This window comes from Melanaphis sacchari, unplaced genomic scaffold (genome assembly GCF_002803265.2).
Source record: "Melanaphis sacchari strain LSU unplaced genomic scaffold, SCAv2.0 Contig0_pilon_pilon, whole genome shotgun sequence".
NCBI classification, from domain to species: Eukaryota; Metazoa; Arthropoda; class Insecta; order Hemiptera; family Aphididae; genus Melanaphis; species Melanaphis sacchari.
The window spans coordinates 6,343,013-6,367,877 of NW_020270366.1; the positions used below are offsets into that span (position 1 = coordinate 6,343,013).

General features: G+C 24.5%; 1 protein-coding gene and 1 non-coding gene across 2 annotated transcripts; one reads left to right on the forward strand and one right to left on the reverse strand.

Moving 5' to 3' along the window:
- The first annotated feature begins 1,623 nt into the window (after positions 1 to 1,623).
- Positions 1,624 to 5,793, forward strand: LOC112604252 (Golgi phosphoprotein 3 homolog sauron). Its single transcript, XM_025353209.1, has 5 exons — positions 1,624 to 1,713; positions 1,791 to 2,044; positions 4,830 to 5,076; positions 5,163 to 5,338; positions 5,446 to 5,793. The coding sequence occupies exons 2-5, from the start codon at positions 1,847 to 1,849 to the stop codon at positions 5,692 to 5,694; spliced, it is 870 nt and encodes a 289-aa protein (XP_025208994.1). The 5' UTR covers positions 1,624 to 1,713; positions 1,791 to 1,846; the 3' UTR covers positions 5,695 to 5,793.
- Positions 5,794 to 15,980: 10,187 nt separating this feature from the next.
- Positions 15,981 to 16,076, reverse strand: LOC112601949. The gene has a single exon (XR_003115073.1). It is a non-coding gene; the product is annotated as a U6 spliceosomal RNA (small nuclear RNA).
- Between the last annotated feature and the right edge of the window lie 8,789 nt (positions 16,077 to 24,865).

The window sequence follows — 24,865 nt, forward strand, 5'->3', positions numbered from 1 at the left end:
TGTGCGACGATTCTCATTGCATAACTCCCATTGATAATTTCAAAAATTATAAAAGTGAGTTGCGAATAAAATTGCTCTAAATAGCCCTTAATAATTATATGGCGGAAAGTTCAAAACTACAAAAAAGTCAAATAATAATAATTGTTTTTACCACGCTTGGTTAAATATCATTAATTTTGTTTATTTATTTCAATATTTCAACTCATTGATATTTAAATTCTGCTTATATATAAATTCATTATGTAATTTTATGTTCGATATGAAAACAATTCTAAAATGTTAATTTTAAGTTATTTTGTTTTTATAATTTTACTTTCTGTAGTTTTATTTGTTAAATTTACTGTACGGATTACTAAATACTAGCCTTCTGTTCGCTTATTTTTGAAAAATTCCAGTTTTTCAAGTTTTTATAAATGTATAATCAATGACGATGTGTGTGACATGATTACAACTATAGTACACTACATCTTCCGTTGATAGCGCTAGCATTGAGCGGGTTTTTATCGAATTCGATAAGTACCAGCGTATTTTATATTGTTGTTTCCAAGTGATAAGCATTTGCCAAAAAATGATAAGGACCCAAGATATGATAATCGAAAACTATTATCAACCGTTGTTGACAAAATTATGGGAATTTTTTTTGAACCATATGACCTACCTTATTTAGATGGAGTTTCATAGCAAATCGAAGGATATTTTCGTTTTGAAAGTTTGAGTGAGCGAGAAGCAAAAATGACCCCTAGTTACCTTTGAAAATTGTATGTTGGCAATACATTTTGTGCTTATCATATTATCCTTATCATTTTTCGGACAACTGTACCCTACCCTTTTCACAACACGTTCCCTGCTGACGGCATCAGCTGGCCAATTATGTGCCGTCACGCAAGCTTGCAACCATATTTGATATTATATTATTTATATATTATATATATATTGACTATGTTCTAGACTTTCTAAAGCCTTACTCAATACTAGTCAATACTCACCAGTCACCACTCAGTTACTCACGATTCACGATGTAGTATGTGCCTGTTTATCTTAAATCGTGACGGTGCTTCTCAGTTTCTCATTTCTCAGTCAGTAATCCAAGCGGAAGCTGAACATAAAATAGGACATGAATTTAATATTGAACCATCAATTAAATGTATTATATTTAATCAACGACTATATCTATATCAATATTTCTTTTAATCATAATCGAGCGTGAGATTACATTCATTAATTTAATTTCCATAAAACGTTCGTGACCAATGCTTTACAGCGGAATACAGTTTACCGAAATGCTTCAATAATGATCAATGATCATATTAATATATTATAACTGATTTAACTAATAACAATGATAACTTTCGAAGGAATAGTCGTCGACGCAAAGCGTTATTATTCATTAAGATAACACATATTCCACGCCGTGTTAATGTGTTATCATCTCGTTTGGGCCATTCGTGACCACATAACGATCTAATCGTCCAGTCGACGACTGTTTTTAATCTTGAGCCGTGGTTTTGGTAATTGTGCGCGTGGAAGGGGCGGTGAAAACATATTACATTATCGTGAATTGTGATACTACTATACGATATTATTATTACTATTATATTTATAATACCATTATTACCATTACTGTATTATTGTGTAGACGTCAACAAAAAAATCCTTATCAATAATTGTGCGCTTTCGCCCTCTCGGAATTCGCATTCGCATCAAAAACGCCAAGTGCGTAACCCTCGAACGACAACGTACGTTATTTTGATCCACTGGGTTTGGTTTTTTTTTTTTTTGTGGAAATTTAGTTTCTCACGTAATACACTGGTGACTACACGCGAGAACTCACATACGGTTCGCCGAGATGATGATGAGCCGCGCCGATGGTCTGGTGCAGAGGCGCAACGTCAACAGAGACAACGCGGACGGCGTGTCCAAGGAAAACGGCCAATCGACGGCAGACAAACTTGACTACGAAGAGGACATCGACGATGGTGACTCGAAAGAAACACGGCTCACGTTAATGGAAGAAGTGCTGCTGCTAGGTCTCAAAGACAAAGAGGTATACTATAGGTGTACGTTCACTTCTATTAAGATTCGCGATTGCCTTTACTTACACATCTAAAATATTTGTTATATAAATACCCAGTCAAGCGTACTAGTCATAATATTATTTTAAGCATATAGGTTATAGATTAAATATCTATTCAGTAATTCAAATTGACTACTTTTACACTTTCTAATCAATATTTAAGATGATATTCCTATTTTTTACAAATGATTAGGATGTAAGCCCTAATAGTAGGCATTTATAAAAATAATTAAATCTGTTTTATTTGATTTTTTAAAAATACCCATTTCTTAATAATCAATTATCTTTTTTTATCCATATTTTTATTTATTTTTTTTTTTTGACGCTTTGTCTGATTTTTAAGACCTTCAGCTCTTTTAGATCCCATTTCATTAGTCTAATCTGATAAATGTTTTTTTAAGCTATGCAATGTATAATTTTGCTACAGTGTTGAACCCAACATATTTTTCATGATAGTTTATTGATAAGTTTTTTAAACATAGTTCTACATGCCCTATGTACAATTACCTACCATTCAGCTAGTTGATCAGTGTCTAAACATTAAAATTCTATTATTCAAGCTAAATTAATTTAATTAGATATATGGTGTCTTTTAAACAATTATATAAAATATTTTACATGTTGTGCCATATCAATGAAAGTACCTTGTATAGAAATGTTGTACAATATTATGGATATAGCAGTTGATTTTGATAGACAGGTACATTCTAATTTATTTAAAAGCTTGTAGACTTCAATTTTTTAGTTTAATTGCAATTACAATTTAACAAAAATATGTCTATACCTACTTGTATAAGAGTAAGCATATGCCTAATATTTATTTTATGTACATATTAATGATTATTTTCTCATATTTTCATGTGCCTATATAATTTTTAGTATTTTTTAATGGATACCTTTACAACACCATAAACATAAAAAAATTAATTAATTTAGATAAGTACCTATTGTTTCTTGGTATTTGATAAGTAGTATAACATTAATTGTGTACCTACCATGTAAATATTTATAGAAAATTAAGGTATAGACTTCTTTATGTCCTAAATCCTTGATATTTTTTACAGATTATTTATTATTTACAAAACTGGTTTTTATCGTGGATTTATATTTATATATGAAAAATAAAAATATGTTAAGTAAAATTTAACCACTCTGATTTGGCAAAATGCTTATATTTAATATTAACATTCATTAGAACTTTTTGGTTATTTTTCCTTGTAATTATTTTATTTTAATTAATCTATACAGTGTTTGATTGAAGGTATTAAGTAGATAAATATTGTTTTGTTTTTGAATCTCAATTTGAATACAATTGTTGATACTTTAAAAATATAAATTCTGAGTATATTATTTTTATTTATATTTGAATGACGCCTACTATTTTCAGAAAAAAAATGTATATTTTTATTTAATAATTATTAATTAATATATAACTACAGATAATAATTATTTTTTCTTATTTAAAAGTATTGTACCTACTTGATAGTAATATTACATGATATGCTAATATTTTTTTTATATATATTCAAAGAACAAAATATAAATATTCTTAATAAGAACGAATTTATGCTACTAAGTATTAATATATACTACTAAAATTTGTTTGTAGATTAAAACATTTTAAATTAAAAATCAAAGTAAGTAGGCAGTAATTTAATAGGTAAATAAAAGGATTTACTTAAATAATTTTTAATATTATAAAAAATAGTGAAAATGATTTTTTTTTTTATATGTTCTACTGTCATATCTACTTAACAACATATATTTGTTACTAATGACCAGTTACATACACTTGTACAAACATGGTAATCTGTATAGTTTATTTGAGCCCCATATTCAATGCTAATTGATGTATTTGTGTATAAATATTTAAGTAATTCATAATAATTCAATATAGTTTATTTTATATTCATATCATATTAAATTAAATTATGCTTGTTATAAAGTATCTACTAATAAATGTAAAATATTATCATGATATACCTTATGAAGATAATATTTTTATTTGCTTTAAAGTATTATTGACAGTAGTAAATGTAACTGTTAAATGTTTAAAAAATAATTATGTAACCTCATGATTGTTTTAATTTTAAGAACTCCAATAAACCTTTAATGCAAGTATCACTAATTGCTAAATAAACTAATAAAAAAAAAATTATTATTTTATTTATTGAAAAAATGTTTCATATTTCTGTAATATTTACTATGAATCTAAAACACAATAATTATATAGATAATTAAAAATCATAATTTTTATATATTTTTAAATATAGATAGATATATAGCCTAGCATTTTTAATTTAAGATTGTTAAGTACTCAAGTATCACAAGAATTATAAATCCATCACTAACTATTCTTTAAATGATAAGTAATTTTTTAAATAAATGATTCAAAATTAATATAAATATGTACTTATAATAAATCTCTTTAAAAAATTAAAGTTCGAATTTGAATTCTCAAATAGTTAGAATAGTACTTGATAGTACTATTTTTTTATTAAAATCAGTCAGTATTTTACAACTAACATGTTTTTAAATTTTAATTAATATTCATGTTTTAATTAGTAAAAACTTAGGCTCGATCAATCCCTATTTCTAAGTAACATTTTTAATCTATTATATTTATGAATTCAAAACATAAGCTCGTTATTAATATTAGTATAACTATGCCAGTCACACTTTTGTTGAATTCGTTAAGGTATTTAACATACTATTAAATATTTATAAAAGGTTCATTTTTATAATTATTTTACAGGGATATACATCATTTTGGAATGATTCAATTTCATCTGGCTTACGTGGATGTATACTTGTTGAACTTGCACTTCGTCAAAGAATTGAACTAGAAAAGGCAGGGATGCGAAGAAAAAGCTTACAAATGAGAAAAGTAATTATAAAAAATGAGACACCTACAGGTGATGTTTTGTTAGACGAAGCTCTCAAACATATCAAAGAGACTAATCCTCCTGAAACAATACAAAGTTGGATTGAATATTTGAGTGGTATGTTATATTATATAAATTCTTATAGATAATTCAACAATTTATTATTATTATAAGAGCATCATTAACTTGATTCTAATTTATAGGTGAAACGTGGAATCCTTTGAAAATTAAATATCAATTGAAAAATGTTAGAGAACGATTAGCAAAAAATTTAGTAGAGAAAGGTGTTCTTACCACTGAAAAACAAAATTTCCTTTTATTTGATATGACTACCCATCCATTAACAGATAATGAAGCTAAAGTGAGACTAGTTAAAAAGGTAATTAACTCAGTATTAAGTTATTTTTATCTACTTATTTTGTAGTTTACATGACAAATTTATGAATATTAGTTATTTTTGTATGATTTTTTGATGTAAAATATTAGGTACAAGATGCTGTTTTGTCTCGATGGATTAATGATCCGCATAGAATGGATAAACGACTATTGGCTTTATTATTGTTGGCTCAAGCATCAGATGTATTAGAAAGTGCATTTTCTCCGTTAAATGATGAAGATTATGAATTAGCCACTAGAAGATTAAGAGAATTATCAGATATGGACTTAGAAGTTGAATCAATGAAAGGTTCTACTAATGACGTAATTTGGGCTGTATTTGCCAATTTCAATAAATAAGTTCATTTGAGACCAAATAGTTAACCAACATTTTTAATACATTTCTGGGGGGAGAATATATATATATGTAATAAATAATAATGTTGTATAATCCTTTGCCATTTTATGATTTATAGATTTTCGTAATGATATTATATTTTTTATTTAAAAATACATTGACTAGGTAAACCTAATGTATTTTCAAAAATGTAAATAACAAGAAAGTCAACAGACTGTTGTAAAAAAAATAATGGTTAGATATCAAATGTGAATGCCTTGTAACATACATGTATTAATTATTTTATAATACCTAATATTACTTTTGATCATTATGAGTTAAACTAAAATTTCAATTAGTTAATTTATATGATACACTTATATAAAGATATATTTGCATCTTATAGTTCAGTAATAATACTGATCACATAGCTACAATTTTAGTGCCATTTTATTCTTAAATCCGCTATTGTTATTAAAGATGTATTTCTATATACATTTTTATATTGAAATTTAAAATTTTTTTTTTATATATATATATGAGTATGAAATATATTATTCCTTTATTAAAACTACCAATTTGTATAATTTTTTTCATTATTTAATATTAATTTATGATATTTATTAAAATATTTATATTCCAAGAGCTTTGGATTTAATTTTAGTTGTAAAAATATCACAAAAATAAAGTTTTAAATATTTGCGATCATTTTCTAAGCTTTGATAAAAGCATTTTTATATAATACATTTCATTCCATTGACAATGTTTTAAATTTGAAGTTAAAAATTCTACAATATCAAACATTTGTTAATTAATTTTGGTTAAAGTCATTTCTAACATTTTTTCATTGATCAATTAGCTTTGGCTATTTACATCTAATATACCTTTTTTGTTTTATCATCTAAGTGTATCTAATTAAATTTTTTATTTTGTTATGCTATTATCATAGTTTGCTATCATCTTACATTATTTTATAAATTAAATAAATAATATCTAATATAATTTCAGTATGGGTACTGAGTATAATATGTGTAAACAATGGTTGTATGAAAATTGCTTTATTTGGCTGTGATGGATTTTCGTATAATTTGTTTAATTTAGTTTGTAAAACATTGTATATAATTAATTAAACAAATTTGATTAAAATATAAAAATACAATTTTAACATTTTATACGCCATACAACTATAATGGCAAAATTATTACTATACCATCAATAATTATGTACATTAACTTCATCTAAACTTATTTATATTAATTATTATGTTTATTATAATTTATAATATATTGTTTTCACTTTATGTTAAATATTTCATTTTTTTTTTTTTTTTTTTATATTAGTAAAATTGTAAGAACCCTACAATATGATATAGTTTGTTAAGTATTAAAATTGTTGCTTTTAAAAATCTATTAAGTTTATTATATTGTGAGGGTTAGGATATGGGTAACATTCTTTTGTTTTTTTTATTAATGGTTTTAAAAAAAGAATAATAGAAAACAATATTTTACCATCATTATGCAAGTGTATAATTAGTAATTACCTAATAATATTGAATTAATAATTTTGAAAAATATGTAATACACCAAAAAAATAACAATCACTTCAATTTTAATGGTTAGTAGTTTTTTAGTGGCACAAAAAGTAAGTGATAACCAAGTTTTACCACGACTCTTGTACTGTCTGTAGTAGCTATGGATTCTCATTGTGTTCATGTAATGCTTGCTGTAGTGTTAATGCATATGCCTTTAAAAATAACTACATTTTTAGTACCCATTGTTAAAATTTAAAATCGGACTTAGTGTAAACTAGGACCAAGTTGGTCGCTGTTTACTTCTCATAGCCCTTGTTTTAGTAATAACATAAAATATTTACACTTATTATTTTAGTCTTCCAGTGCGCTGTCTACTTAAACATAATGACCTATGTAATTATTAATATAATAATTTTAGTCTTATACCAAAAAAATTTTTGTGAACTTTGTACATCATTTGATTGTTTTAATAAAATAATAAACAGTACTCTCCAGTGTGCGAATATTTTAGGTAATTTAATAACAATAAAGGTGGATGGTATAAGAATGAATGCAAACTGAACGACCTTTAAAATTATTTAAAACTCCATGACAACTGTGTATATAAGATATATATTTGTTAAAATATACTTCTCAGAATTATATTTATTTCATAATATTGTATTGAACTCGTGCTGTTTTAATTGTAAAAAATAATAATGTTTACATCATTCAAGTTACCTGTAAACAATTGTTATTTTAAATTATATTCAACGTAATATGATGATTAATTTTTTAGGCTGCACTGTTGTTAAATATAAATAAAACATATTTATGAATATTATTAATGTATATTATAATTTATTATTACTTGTATAACCTAGACATTATATTATATACATATTACAATAACTTATATTGTATTAAAACATCAGGTGCTCAATACTTGCAATGTATGTGTTTTTATTTTCACATGTGCTGTCCATTAAATTATATTTGTAAAAAAATATATGTCTAATATATGTCTGTGTTGAGTTTAAATAACAAATTTAATTTATAATTTACGTAACAAGTGTAGTCTTATAATGTGTTTTCTGAATTATGCTGTTACTTATTATATATAATCTTATGATTCAAATATATATATAACAAGAGTATTATTTAAACATTGAAAACCAAAAATTTCCATTTAGTTGTTAATTTTCAATAATCTATATTAATAATAGTTAACACAATTTTTTAGAATATTCTAATACATTAGAAAGTGTTTTAAAATGTAAGCTTGATATTTTACTAGATTTGGTAATGACATACCACAACCATTAAAATTTACTTACAACAAAATATGTTCTATGTTGTTTATAGTAGGTACTAGTTAAATCAATGGCATAATTTGAGTTATATAATTGAGGTCCCAAAATTTAAGTGTCCCAATTTAATTTTATTGTTGGCTGTTTTTTCATCATTAGAGTACAGATTTTAAAGTACTAAAAAACTAGAAAAAGGATTTAAAATTTAAAAAAAATGAATTTAAAATAAGGCAATACAATTAAAAAAAAAAAAAAACCAATGTTACGTTTATCAAGCTATAATTTTATTTTTCTTGTATGTAATACTTAATCTCTAAATTTAATATAAAATGTTTTAGATAATTTATAAACATAATAAATAATAATATACTGATATCCATGAGTTACATTGGAAGATCAAAGTTCAAACAAAAGTAATATGTTTTATGTTTTGAACAGAAAGATGAATGTATCAAATTGTAATGATAGACGTTTAGCAGGTGATCAACTTTTCCGCCAAAATCAACCTTTCCATTTACCGCCAGTACAATAGGTAACATTATATTTTCTTTTTTCGCCACCACAAATTTTAGTTTCTATATTTTGGTAACCTCTTAGATACTATGAAAATATGATGACTCATTTATAATTATTAATTAAATATATGTTTTTACAAAAACATATTCAAGTGATACTTAAAATTAAAATTATTACAATATTATATAAGATATTTTATAATGTAATTACTAATATGCGGATTTATATGTATTAAAAATTCAAAAATATTTACATATATATGTATTTATTTTTATCCAAACGTGCGATTAAAAATACAAGATATGTAAAAAAAAATGTTTTTATTCTTATAAAAAATTATAAAATAAGTATATAGGTATAAAAATATAAATTATACAACACTACTACATTACATTATTATTTTATTAAAATTATATTTAGGAATACATTTAAATTAAGTAGGTACCTACTTATTCAATTGAGTAAGGTTGTCAAAAGTAAATCGACGTCGATTAGGACGCAATATGTTTTTATAGTGGCTAAAGGACCTTTCCACGTCGATGGAAGTTATAGGAGCAAATTTAAAGTTCCTAATTCAGTAAGATTAAATTCAAAAGAAGTTTACATATCGCTGCCGTTGTAAATATTTTAAATAGCTTCAGTGTCTTTAAATCTGGGTTTTTACTAAGTAGGTACTTGTTTAACTTTTTTTTTTATTTTTATTCCGACCTCCTCGAGGGCTTCTTTTAATTTTTTGACGATTAAGTTAGGTGAATATTTAACAAAAATATGTAATATCAACTATAGCTTAAAATAATCAGATATCTATATATCTTTATAACATATTTCTATAAAGGAATCATTTATTTATTTTACTTATTTCTTATAGTTACTGCAGGTAGGTACGCTATTGATTTTATAGGTATATATCGGCATATTTCTCTTCTTTTATACTGGTCAATTAAATAATGGTTTGTTTTTTATGTCATTTTAAAATTTGGTTTTGTAATGCTTTTTTGTTTGCTGACGTTTCTTAATTTGCAATCAACGTCATTTATTTCATTATAAAATAGATGGCGATTGTTGATAAAACTATTTTTGAAATGTGCATGAAATGATTCTCAGGCGCTTTTGTCGTGCACATAAGTTTTGAAGATGAAAGTGCCAAAAGTTTTAAAGGATATATACAATCTTCAGAAAGATATGTTTCTACAAAATAGTCAGCAAACTTTTAAAGTCTCTCATTAATCCGACACTTGCTCATTAAGTTGTCGATGAAGCAATCATTTACATCTCTCGGATTTAGAAATAATAAGTCAAGTATATTATTTAACCATGTTTACCAATTTCAGATGACTTATCTTTATATTGGTACATTCAATAAGCTAATTTCTTGTATTTTAAGGTATCTATGAAGATGATTGGGTTAAAATACGAAATCGACATCCTGAAATATTAGTTTAATTCTCACAATTAGAAGTTATCAAAATATAGAAACTGAAATTTGCGGTGACGGAAAAAAGAAATATATATTATGACACTGGCGGTAAACGGAAAGGTCGATTTTGGCGGAAAACGGTGACACCCGTGTTTTGTGTTTGTGTGTATTTGCAAAGACAATAAGAAGTTGGTTTTCAGCCTTCAGGTTGGTTTTTAATAGCGAGTTGGATCTAGTTTGTACTCTAGACTCTAGAGGGGTCAAAATTAAATATTTCCAGTTTTTTTTTTATATTTATAATCGAAAATAACTAAAAAAAAAAAAAAAAAATTAAAGAAAAACGGCAATTTTCATGCTAAATCAGTTTTCGACTAAATTGATCATAGAATTATACTGCATAAAACTTATACAATTAATAAGAACATATTAAATATTCATAGTTTTCCATTGTCTACATTATTGATACTTATAGAACGTTTATCATGTCTCTTTAAATATATAGGCCATAGGGTATTACCCCAACCTATTAGGTACACATTGCTTGTACAGTTTATTTTTTTCTTGCGTCAATCTTCAATTAATATATTATTATGTAATTACTAATCTATAACGGCATTTATCAAATTAATTAGTATTTAATAAAAATAAATAATAAATAACTTATCTACCTACAATACAGTAGATAGGTTACTTTATCAATAAATGTCCACAACATATTTCTGCTCACATGTAGTACCTGCATAATAATCATAGATAATACATAATAATAATACATTATGATAAATTATTATTATTATAATTAATTCATTATTTATAGATAATACATTATGTATTATCTATGATAATAATATATAGGTCGTTAGGAAATTCATTGCTCAAACACGATAATATGGTTCTGGGCATTACAATTTATTAAAATTATATATTCTCTAATTAAATTGAATAAAATGATGATAATATATAAATATTATAATTATTTTTAATTTTAATTTTGTAGTTCTAAAAGAAATAATCAAATCCGAATTAAGGGTCAATTATTGGGTCCGGGTACCTACACCATACACTCAATAAGTCTCTTATTTCAACTCAAACTTCAAAATAATTGTGTTACTGATATTTTAGATTCTGAGCGAAGCGATGAATGTATTGATTTTAAAATAATTTGTATTTTTTATGTGTGTGTGCCTACACTTCGATTTGTAACTTTAATGGTGAATTTTGATTATAAATTAAATCTAATTCGACTAGTTCGTACCTACTTTAAAAAAGTCAAGATCAAATATTTTTAAAATTATAAAATAACATTTTTATAATCAGGAAAAAGAACAAAAACAAGTAACTAACAAGTCAAAAGTAAACAGTTAACCTAACCTTGCAAAGTACCTATTAATATAATCATTTTCTATGAATGATACGATTTTCAAAATAATTTTACTTTTTTCGAGCTATTATTATTGGTCAAAATAATTTTCAAATTTTTTTTATTAATTTTTTTTTTATAAATGTCGATAAAAAATGTATAAATGAATACAAATTATTTTGTAGGTAGTTAAAAATATCAATACTGAATGTGTGGTCAACCTGGTGGTTGCATATAATATAGTTTAAATTTATATTCTTATAAATTATAATATTTAAATACTAATGTCTAATAATATAAAAAAATGCAATATATTTGGACAAAATTATATCAATCTTCCATAATACTAAACGTAAAACAAACGACCTTAATGGCTACCTCTTATCAAATATACCAATAAAATAAAACTTGATGATATTGGCTGACGGACCATTTCCGTTCAAAATTATTGTTCTTCATTCCCATACAATGATATATCATTGAATTCAAATTTAACACATCGATAATGGTTACCCATTCGACACCTAAAATGCACAATTGAGCGGTAACCACTACAGCTTATCTTTTTTGATATGTTTATTAAATACTAAATATTTATAATCAATACATGATATAATTGTACATTCACGAATACAATTTTATATTGTGGTGGATTTAGGATTTTTGTTTGGCGGGCAGAATTTCCAAAATTGTTCCTATTTATTTTAGTAAGCTGCCACTGTGATATATGTATACTGGTATCTACTCAAATGCATGATATTTTAAATACTTTTAAAAAAAGTAATTGAACAAAATATTTTTAATACTTTTATTTTAACAGGCGCGTATCCAGGAGGATCTACAGAATTTGAACCCCCCCCCCCCTCCACCGAAATTTTTAAAATTAAAAATAAAGGGTTTTATATATTAATTATGTAATCAAATAAAAATAAAAATTGTATTCAAAGTTATTAAGACCCCATCTTCACCCCCCTCAAAAAAAAATTTTAATTAAATCCTGGTTACCTGCAAAGTTAGGTACCATCTGCATTAATTGAAAATAATTTTTTTTTGCTAACAAGTAGTAAGTATTTGAAAGTATTCATAAATACTTTTTTAAATTATTTGTATCCACAATATCTACACTTCAGTAATTATTTTAAATAGTATCTTTTACATGAATGACAACACAATGCCATCATTCATTAAAACATCAAAAATACTCAATATAATATTATATAGATTTATAGATACACTTGTTCATAATAATACATACCAAATTATATAGATATACAAGGTACCTTTCAATAATAAAAGCTTTAATCACGTATCTATTGTTAGCATATTATATATACCTATCTTATAATAGCTGTACCTAAATAAGTAAATAAAACCTTCAGTTCACATCTACTTACTGCATCCTAAATGAATGTACATAATGCTTATGTTTATCCAGTAAAAAATAATGTACACATAATCAGTAATAGCTTGCATTTAATTTATACTTTAAGTGGTGATGGTCGGTAGCCAGGACTTAATATATTAGTATATGTGAGGGTGCCTGCATCGTATAGAATTGTATTTAATATTTAAGTCGCAACCCTCCCCACTCTCCGCAAACGAATACCGATTTCAGTTCACGATTATTATAGTCTTAATTTTTTATATAGTTTAATAATAGTATGTGCAATGTGCCTATTAGTTATTTGTGTTATTACAATATAAGCAATTTATTAATCAAATATTGAAATATACTTATTCAAATGTATTCAGTCTTCAATGCGTATAATAATGCGGGTTTTTTTTTTTATTCGATTTATTATTATGTTCATCATGTGTTGTATAATTATCACAGATCGCAACTATTCAATAATAAGCCAGTAAAGAAGTTATTTTTTTTTTCAAAATCGAGTTCAACTTTTCCATAGTATATAACAGGGGTCTCCAACCTTTTTTTACGGCGGGCCAAATTTGATATACGCTGTGGCATCGCGGGCCAACATTTTTAGAAATGTATTGTCTAAAAAAAAAAAATAAATGTTGTCTATCTAGGATTCTAGGAATATCTGATAGGTTATGAAATTGAGAAATAAATAAGAATAGATGAGATTTATTTAAAAAAATGTATGTTTATTTATATAATTTTTTAATTTATTAATCAATTTAATAAAAAATAAATTAAAAACAATGAAAATTAATATATTATTTTCAAAACATCAATTAGCTTGGTGGGCCGGATCCGGCCCGCGGGCCGTAGGTTGGAGACCCCTGATATATAATATATAAAATAATAAAATATTATAATACGATTTTACAGTGTTAAAATAATACGCGTATTGTACTAAGAAATTATGTAAAATACTTTGCAAGGCTTGCAACACTCGTTCAGTTGTACATATAGGTATACGCCCTGTATAAAAAATCATGTAACATTAAATTTTATATTTCATCTCTAACAATATGTATAAAAAGCGACTATAGTATTATTAATGTCCAATGGTTTATACCAACAATGTTCATAAATACAGGAGGAACGGCTAATATATAATAAACCTACAGTTTTAATTTTATTATCTACTTATTTATTATAATGCATAGAAAAATAAATATGCCATTTTTGAATTAATTTAAAATGTCACATAACAGTAACGTTTTAACGGTTTGCAGAATACGGAAAATTAAATTTATCGATTTATTAACATTTAAATAAATGTGTTAGTAATGTATAGAATAGCTAGATAGGTTAGGTATCTATTTAATAAGTTACTAATAGTAAATTTCAATACATATTAAATTATTTTATAATTTTTGTTTAAATACAAATCACAGTCCTTTATCACTAAGTGAACTATTACAACGTCAACGTGAAAAATATTTTTTCACTGATAAATAATAATTTAATTCAATCCATTCTATTCATTCGTATTTTATATTACGTAGTATAATAACTTTAAACAGATAAGTAACATGAATTTATTTTTAGTTATCAATCTTTAAAAGTTGTTTTTGTACTCAAAATTTGAAAATAACGTTTAATAACAAATATTATTACAGATCAATTTTTATAGCTATGGTATCACATTATATTTAATCATAAATAAAACAATAAAACTAGGTACCTAGAAGTTATTATTAAAAGTTTATGATCAAATTATTAACCTATAGTGCATAACTTCATTTTAATTTGATTAACTAGACAGTATAACATTTATATAATGCAGTACTTGAAATAACTTGATTAGTATTTTGTGGGTTCCCAATAATTAATACAAAATTAAAGTTTGGGCGCATTTAGAACAATGTTTTTAGGTCTCTGAGTAGAAGCTAATTGAATTAAAGGATAAATTTAGCTTATTATATGATGTCATAGTGATACATAACGGTATACAACTATATAAGTATATATACCTAATACCTACAAACGTGCCTGAAAATAAAATTCCAGTAAGGAAAAATAAAAATTCTATGGCTAGTAGCATTTAAGTACATCTATATTTTGGTATATCTATATGTTTTGGTTTATTTTTACCTTATTATATTCTAATTTAACATACTCCATCCCATCAATATGCTTTTTTTATCATAGAAATATTTTAAAAACCATATGATTATTTTATACTTTATTGTGCATGATATTGAATCACTATTACAGTTAACAAAGTCCCACGGGTGTTAATTGCCTGTTTAACCTTTACGAATGTCATTGCGATTCATAGACATAAAACAGCAAAGTATCTACTTAGTACTTAAGTGTTGATTATAAATTCATTAACCGTAATACTATTTTTCTAATTAATATTTTGAATTTTAAATCGAACTAGGTAAGTATATTCTTGTACAGAATAATGAATTGATATATAGCATAAGTCTTTATAAGTGAACATCTTTGTATGGGTCATGAGTTTATTGCTTATGAATTTTTAACAAACGCCGCGTATTAATGCAATGTACATCTATGCTTAAATTAAACTGTTGATTAAAATGATGTAAGCAATTTATATGTAGACATTTCCCGTAACAGAGCATGATTTATGTACAATTAATGCATTCGTTTATATTGCGTGCATTATTTCAAATCCTTGTTGAAAACACTGCTTTTAAATATGTACCTATATATATATTATGCATTACGTACTCGGTTCTAACTGCAGTATACATCGAATCAGCAAGTAATTATGAATTAGGTATCTCTATATGTACAGTTATAAAGAATATGTATGAATTTTCTATTTTTATTTTTTTGTGTCATCATTGCGCAAGGGCCATGCTAATCAACTCTGTGTCGTTCCAATTTTACTAATTTTAGTATATAATATGTACTGCCGAAGCAAGTATGACGCCGATTTTTACACTGGCGTGTTGGACTCTGATAGAAAACGCGATTGCAATCATGAAATATTATCGCATGTTGTAAATATATTAAATTGACACGATTGGTAATTTATAAATAATTAATAGTCTAGAGGTCGGAGGTTGGAATTTTATGATTTTACTTACAATGATTATGAATTTATGCTACTGAATGGAACTCCCAGATATCATTATGATTTATGTTATTTTATTTCATTGAAGGATAAAATTTGGATGTACATAAAAATAGATATTATTAGAAAAAATAAGTCGTTGAAAATTTTTTTCATCATGGGTGAAAAACTTATGAGGAACTTTGTAGGTATTAAATTTTCAAATTTTAAAAATTTAATTGTTTATGGTTTTGACATTTAGTTTTGAAATAATATTATTCTGCATCAATATTATATAAATGCTAGTTAATAAGCCGGGTACTAATAACTTGGTATAAATATGTTATTTTGGTCTTAATCGTTTAAAGTTTAAACAAATGCCGCGAGTAGCGACATTATAAAACGGTAGCAATTCATAATAAAAAAAAAATGCTTATAATAATGATATTATGTAACCTATGACCTATAATCTATGAACACAGGAAATTTATTTGCCAAGACATCTCTTGTCCTTTTTCTCAATATCCTTAGTTGGAAGACCTAGCTAGGTTCTACATAGCGACGATAAATGCACGTGCACTGAAAATGTTACTCTGCTGGGACGCAGGGAAAAGACGCATTATTATGATTTATGATTGTTTTATACGATTAATTTTTTGAAAACTATTTAACAAAAAAATGCCACTAGCACTTATCTATTGTTGTTTTAGTAATAATCGAACGTCTATTACCTATGTAATATTACAACGACATAAAATATTATAAACAACGGTATGAATGTATGGTCACGTACTTGTCTACTAAGGTAAAATATTTATTATCTACATAATATTATTTATAAATATACTTAAAACATATTATACATGCATATGAGTTAATTTGAGTAAGTATACCTTGTATATAATATTATTATACCAAAATAACTAAAAAAATAACATCAAAAACTATTTTTTGATGATTTCAAAAAAAATAGGTATGTTTTTACGACAATGAAACAAAAAAAATTATGACCAATGTACTTATTTTTTAAGTGATACACTTATAATTTAAATAATTAAATTTTTGGTTGAGTTAGAAATTTCCGTCGACTCTGCAATAAAAATATACTAGCTATTATTTATTTCCTCATCTGAGGATTTTTTTTTTTAAATCTTGTATTACATTTAAACATTTTTACTAACAAACAATATTTAATTGTTTTGAATATTTTAAATATCTATACTATGAAAAGCATACAAATAGTAGAATATTTTAAAAATTGTCATATCTAAAAAAATTCTAATATAAATATAATATTATCATGAACAATGAATAATTCTATTTCTAAAAAAACTAATTTCAAAGTTGAAGATTAAAGTATATTTTTACCGTTCCAAAAATTAAATACCGATACATAATAACATCGTTATAAAACCAATATTACGGCGATCAGAATTTAAATAATCAATTTTCCCATAACATCACAATAATTTAAAAAAAAAAAAAAAATTGAAAATAAATGAAACTTAATTTTTTCAAAATCAAAGTAATAATTTCCAAGGTAATTTTGTCCAAAAACACTAGTTTTAACATTGGAATATGTATTGTTTTAACTTATTTGTTAATAATACTTAAAATTTAAATTAAAGCAGTATTTGTATAATTATGAAAAATTATGTTTTATTGAATTATAATAATAATTTTTAATAAAATATAATAAATGTCATGCTGCATGGTGTAAGTGTGGGAAGGGGGAGGAAAAAAGTTACCATAATTTTGAGGAAATAAAATATGCTAATGATGTTACTAAAATTGTCTTTTCTCACTGGCAAAATTATCTAATTTGTAGTTCACGTTACCACTGTAAAATCATAATCCGTAAAATGTGACACCATAGTCTGCAGTATGAAATTACTATTTTTAAGCTTTTGGAATAGTTTATTATTTTTTAATAATGTATTTAAGAGTTTACTGTTATGCTACATACATAATGAATATATATTTCGACATTTCGTATTGTATCGTATCATGTCTTATACAGTAGTTAATAGTGGTAAAATACATTGTATCTGTATGTATGCACTGATATACATTGTAAGTCCCACATATTTAAAAATGCTAATTTTTCTTGTCGTGGCAATAATTATATTATCATAAAAGATTTAATACTTTTAACATATTTTGTCATCTATACTTCAGCTGCAAAGTAAGTATTTCTATTAAGTTAAGCCATACTGTGTGTTTTTTCTATTTTTATATAACAATTTTATAACGATTCATCTAAATCTGATTAAATAACTAGTTTGGCTTTTGACTTGCGTAGACATATTCTCTTACAACTCACTGAGTATAATTTTAATTATAAATTTTGACGTTTCGTAATGTGTAAATTCTATCGTTTTTTTTTTTGCATATTTTTGCGTATTCGAATGAAAATGCATATTAATTGCATACATGTTGCATATTTTACTATTATAATAATTCTATCTTTACTCGTTAAAATAGAGTCATTTTTACATTTTTAAAAATACCTAAGGTTGATTGTAAATATAAAATAACTCATTATAATTTATGTCGATAAATTATTGACGAATGACGTAAAATATTGGATTTTTTAGTGATAAGTGTATAAATACCTACACAGTACTCATGTTTACATTATTAGATAATAGGTACTCAAAAATAGTATATGTATAGATACTATACAATACGTATTGGCACACAGAATTTAGTCTTAGTATAGTCTGTATACATTTATCGTGTATGTTTTACTTAAAAAATTTAATTAACGAAGACGAAGAGAGGGCGCAGTTGAAGATAAATTTAGTTTTAAATATGTATCAATTGTATCTTGTGATATGGAAAGAATTTTTTTCAAATACAAAAGCATATCTCGAGATGATTATAGAAGTTTTCAGTTTGAAAATTTATTTCAAATTGATTTTAATTACTTCATACTGGCACATGTCACTTAATAATATATTATAAAATATAGTATAATACTTTAAATAAGCCTTTTTATTTATATATTTAGATAATTTAATATTTTCACTCATAATCATAAAGTTTATGAATTTGTAAAAAATATAATTTTGCATATTTAATAGATTTTTATTGCACATAAATTCGGGCCTTAAGTATTGCTATGGATAAAATAGTTATAAATATAATAGTATTTAAAATCAATGGTATCCCAAATATATAAAATAATAATAATATTAAAATATTACATAATATACTATAATGATATGATAATCTTGGCCGACAGAGAGCAACATTGTTATTAGATTTTATGAAATTAATTGATATGGCTACTATTATACTCAGACTAAAAAGTTCATAATTGTTTGAATTGATTACGAAAACAGCTATATTTTAATACAAACCTGAAGTTTTATTATTATTGAATTTAATTTATGAGTTCAATACTCCAATCTGATTATTGGACAAGATTAGCTCACGTTTAAAACATTATTTTTATATATAAATCTTATATTCATATAATATGGTCGTTTCAACTTCCAATTTATTATATTGTAGAGACTATACAAAATTGAGCAAGTAGCGTGTTCGAAAGAATAAAATCTTTCGTATAACTTTTGAACATTATTTTTTATGCCTGTTTAACTGTATAAAAATATATCCATTTACCTAATATATATTATATTCGATAATAGTGACCAGTATTGAAATGTATGTACCTACTATAATAATATTATTTATTTTATTTTTTTAAGCTCGAGTTATGGTATATTGGCGTCATACTGTCGTCTGCCACACCCCAATATAAACATAATAAAACTCAATTATTCGATAATTATTTTACATGGGTATTAGGTATCAATATTCTAATATGTATAGGGCATATCTGTGTTTATTTTTAAGTGTTTAAATCCTTAAATTAGTGTTTTCATTTTGATAAATCTGTAGATATAAATTTTAAATATATTTTTTCTAATATTTGACTATCGACTAAAATAATCCACTAAATTATAAATTTATATATATTTTAGTCTTAAATGTAATTTATTTAGCCATATAATTACGCCCCTGAAATTATACAGAACGGTCAATAATGACTTAAATAAATAATGCATTTCGATTTTCGACTTACTGCAAGTTTATTGCTGTGTTTATGACTCATTTAAAATATAAAAGTATTATAACATATAAATGTATACAATACACTTAAAATTAATAATAATAACCATGATTGCGGTTATCAAAAGTATATATATATATGTCCCATAGGGTATAGGTACCTGGTTTTGGTATATAAACTTATATTATCACCTAAAATAAGTGAAGAATTTATTTTTAAAAACTATAGAAATCATTTAAAAATATAGTAAATGTCGAGTGTTCTTAGTCATAGTATAAAGTATAGTAAATATATGTAATTGTAATGAATGCTGTGTTAAATTTAATGTCTACAACTTATTTTGCATGTATAAATGTATAATGTAATATTTAAAATAATTTAAATATTTTTGCTATTAATAATTTACCATTAAAGTTGCATATATTAAATTATTATTATTATTTATTATAATGACTTACAAGTTATCCAAAAAATCAGATTTTTAATATAATATCCACAGTTAAACTTTTATAGTCGGAAAGTATGCTTGATGAACCACACTCTGTTATAGTCTATAGGATACAATATAGAATATTGGGTTTTAAACTAATATACTAACGTTTAAACAAATTTTTCATTTATTATAATAATTAATAATTCAATATTCTAATGTATTCTATAGACCATATTATAGAGCGTGCTTCACTAAGCATATTATTCTTTTATTTTTTAAAAGTTGAATTTTGGATATCATATTTAAGACCTGATTTTTGAAATTTTTATTAGTTGTAAATAATTGTCTAGCAAATAACTTGTGAAAATGTTGATACATTTAAATTTATAATTGTATAATTGGATAAGTTATAACTTATAATATTATATGCGTGCGTATTATGGGTATTTTAAACTTTTTAATAACGGTTTTAAAGGTTTTATATGAAATATATGTTATATTTATTAGTGTAACAAAATTTAACTTAATAAACTTAGATAATTTTTGAAAATTATAAAATTTTAGTTTATCTTAATTGAGTAATAACTAATTATTATAATTTTTAAATTAACATACCTAAGTCATAACTCCATATTTTGAAATATTGAATAAAATATGTATTATGTTTCTTATCAACATTTATAACCATACCAAATTACAAACATTATTTTAGAATTTATTCTACTCTACTAGTCCATATAATAATAGATTTAAAATTTATATTTCTAAACTCGCTACCTATTCACTTTTATGCATTTATAAATATCTTATTAGTTATTATTTATTAATAATAAAATTTATTTATAAATCTATGACAATATTAATAATTAAATATTTTTACTCAAATTGTGATTTAAATTTATTTTGAAAATATTACATTGTGTTTTATTGATACTTAGAAGCAAAAAATCTCATTAAGCGGAGGCCCTCATTTTGTAGAGACCCGGGGTCCCCTGTCCTTTGTTCCTCTAGATCCGGCTCTGTTAGTATGTATATTATACTACAATAAATACTTGTAGTAAAAAGATATAGATTTAACAACAGTGTTTCTCAAGTCCCATCTTGAATCATTATCAAATTTTGAATCATAACATTTTTTTTTTTTATGCTCATTATAATATTATAATATTAAATTATTTAACTAAAATAGAATCTATAATATAATATAATAGTACAATTCTTTTTAATATAATTTTATATTCAGTAATCTGTTACAATAAAGAACAATAAGCTTAATTGATAATATATATTAAATAATTATATAAATAATGAAGTGAAGAGATTTCCCATTAGAGATACTTCGTCGGGAAAAAAATAGTACAACTATTATAGTTTTTTTTTTCTTTTTGTCACCTGTAGGCAAAATAACTGTACCTACATAGACGGAATATAGTATTGGGTCACCATGCCAACAGTTTGGAAAATATAGTATACCAAATTATTATTTTTTTAGCTTTATTATATATAATTATTATAGTTTATAATATTATATTATTAGAAAGACAATATTTATGTAGGTTTTCGTTAGGAAATTTTCGTGTAACACGCAAATATTATACATCATAGAGACTTTCATTGTAGGTATAATTCTATGTCAGATAAACACGTACCTAATTAGTATGATTATTTATTTAAAATGTTTATATCGAATTACACATAGCCCATGTAGAATGTAGATACATTTAACATTTTATGTTTTAGCATTCAAATTCCGATGAGTATATTGTATCACAATAATTCATAATGTAAATATTAGGTAAATACCTAGGTACATACCTTCTAATATATTTCATGGCATATTTGTTATTTACACACATGTGTGAAAACACTAGCCACTCAACTTGATTTTCCGCTGTTATACGATTATAGTATCATAATAAAACATTGTTGTATTACTTTAAAGTTTAAACCTTACGAAACTATAGATAGTAATTTCTGCTGCCGTCGTTCATATTTACGTAAACAATATAATTGGTACATATATATGTACCAATTACCGTACCGAAATCAATTTTCATAAACCCACATCTGAAAGCTAAGCAAACAAAATTATTACAAACTTCAGCCTTGATATCTACACACACTTATATATTTACGTGATTAATATACATATATAATCATTACATAGCTGTATATATAATATGTGTAATACACTCGAGAATTCGAGAAATAATCATAATTTAGGTAATATTGTTATCTCACATGCTGTATCGGAAAATGTTCATATATTATATACATTTATTCAAGTGATATATGTAATAAGTATACCATTTTGTCGTAACGGCCATACGTATTTTTTACTTGGCCAATTAGGCAATACACAATTTATTATTTAGTAATAACAAAAGTGTAACATGTGATTCTATATACAATCAGTCATATAAAATTCTACTTGCATACTGCAGTATAATAATTAATTTAGCTTATTATACATTTATGCTACCTATACATAATATGTATAATATTATAAGGTACTGGTGGGATTGTCTTCGTATCGATTGCACAAGGAAAATATTTTTGCTTTTTCTTGATGTGGTGTTTACACCGCACAAATGTTTGCTTTTATTATTATTATTATTATTATTATTGATTTTGACAAATAAATTTTGACCCCGACAACTAAGCCATTAACCCTACATATAAGTATAAATAAATGTTTTTAAATTGTTAAAGTTATTAACATGGTGATCTTACATAGTTACAAAATACAATATATTAAACAACTTTAAGATTGAAATGTAAACACACACATATTTACAATATAAATGATTATTTCTATAATACAATTATAATACTAATGATGGAATAGTTATAATTTTAATTATTAAGTAGGTATATTTTCTATAGTAGTATAGTTCAAAGTAAATCAAGTATTTAGATTTACCTACTTGAAAAATTGAATCATCGTTTTCATTTTTTGGACTTAGTCCTATACATTTTTAAAACCAAATTGCTTAATTTAAGTTCATAGTCTAGATTCCTTGAAAATTATTTTATTTTTAGTGTAGTACTACACAATTAAAATATTGGAACTTGAAGTTAATTTTTAACTATCAAAAATACAATATTGTGCACACAATTCTGACCTAATTTAGTTGTTTTTTGTTTTTAAAGTCTTATTATCTGAATATTATTAAAATTTGAAACTTGTACATTGAATTTTCGAAATTGAGATAGATACATGTTTGAAATAAATCGATACTGCAGTAGGTATTGAAATTATTAAATCATTTTCAGTTATAAATTGGATGTAATGTTTTTCTGTAACCCATCGCTTGGCATCTATGTCCTATATACTTGTATGATTGTACAGCAATATCTTGCATTGTATAATAATATATTAACATGACCCTCAGTATGTCAGCTATAATTATGATAAAAATTATAATAGAATAAACTAACATTACTTGAAATAATAATAAAAAAAGTTCTCGCTTGAGGAAATTTTACATTTTTATCATCCATCCTTATTCATACTTAGAAATGTACATGTACTGTACTTACATGCATCAAATACCTATTAAACATAATATGTTGTATTTATACATACATTATTGATTATCAGATAAGATAACATTTGGATATTTGGTATACCTACATTGTATATTCAACATATCATTATAGTAATATACATTGTAATGTGTCGAATGTGCATATAATATATGTAATAAATAATTATATCAATTTTAATCATCTGTATTCGGGAGATAATGGCTTACCACTAGGAAACTTTCATGTGATTGTAATGATTGCCTGTCCCTACATTACAGTAAATATATAAAATAAAAAATAATGTATTATTTTCTTACTATATTAATAAACTTGCAATTGCGTCAATGACACGACCCGTGACTGACCTCTATGCATCACATTTTATTTATACTTTTATATACATAACAATAATATATTAGGTACAACGGTACGTGCCAAAGTCCATAACCGTTCAATTTTGGTATACACAAAATAATGTTATGCATATATTAAATAAATTTTATGTAAAACATTTCGTTTGTATAATATACTTATACACCTACTAATATTTAATATTCTTCAATATAATATTTTATAAGTGACTACCCAATACGT

Coding starts and splice junctions, on each gene's coding strand:
- LOC112604252 (XM_025353209.1), top strand. CDS start 1,847: ATGATGATGAGCCGCGCCGATGGTCTGGTGCAGAGGCGCAACGTCAAC. Junction 2,045..4,829: donor TAGGTCTCAAAGACAAAGAG/GTATACTATAGG, acceptor ATTATTTTACAG/GGATATACATCATTTTGGAA. Junction 5,339..5,445: donor AAGTGAGACTAGTTAAAAAG/GTAATTAACTCA, acceptor GTAAAATATTAG/GTACAAGATGCTGTTTTGTC.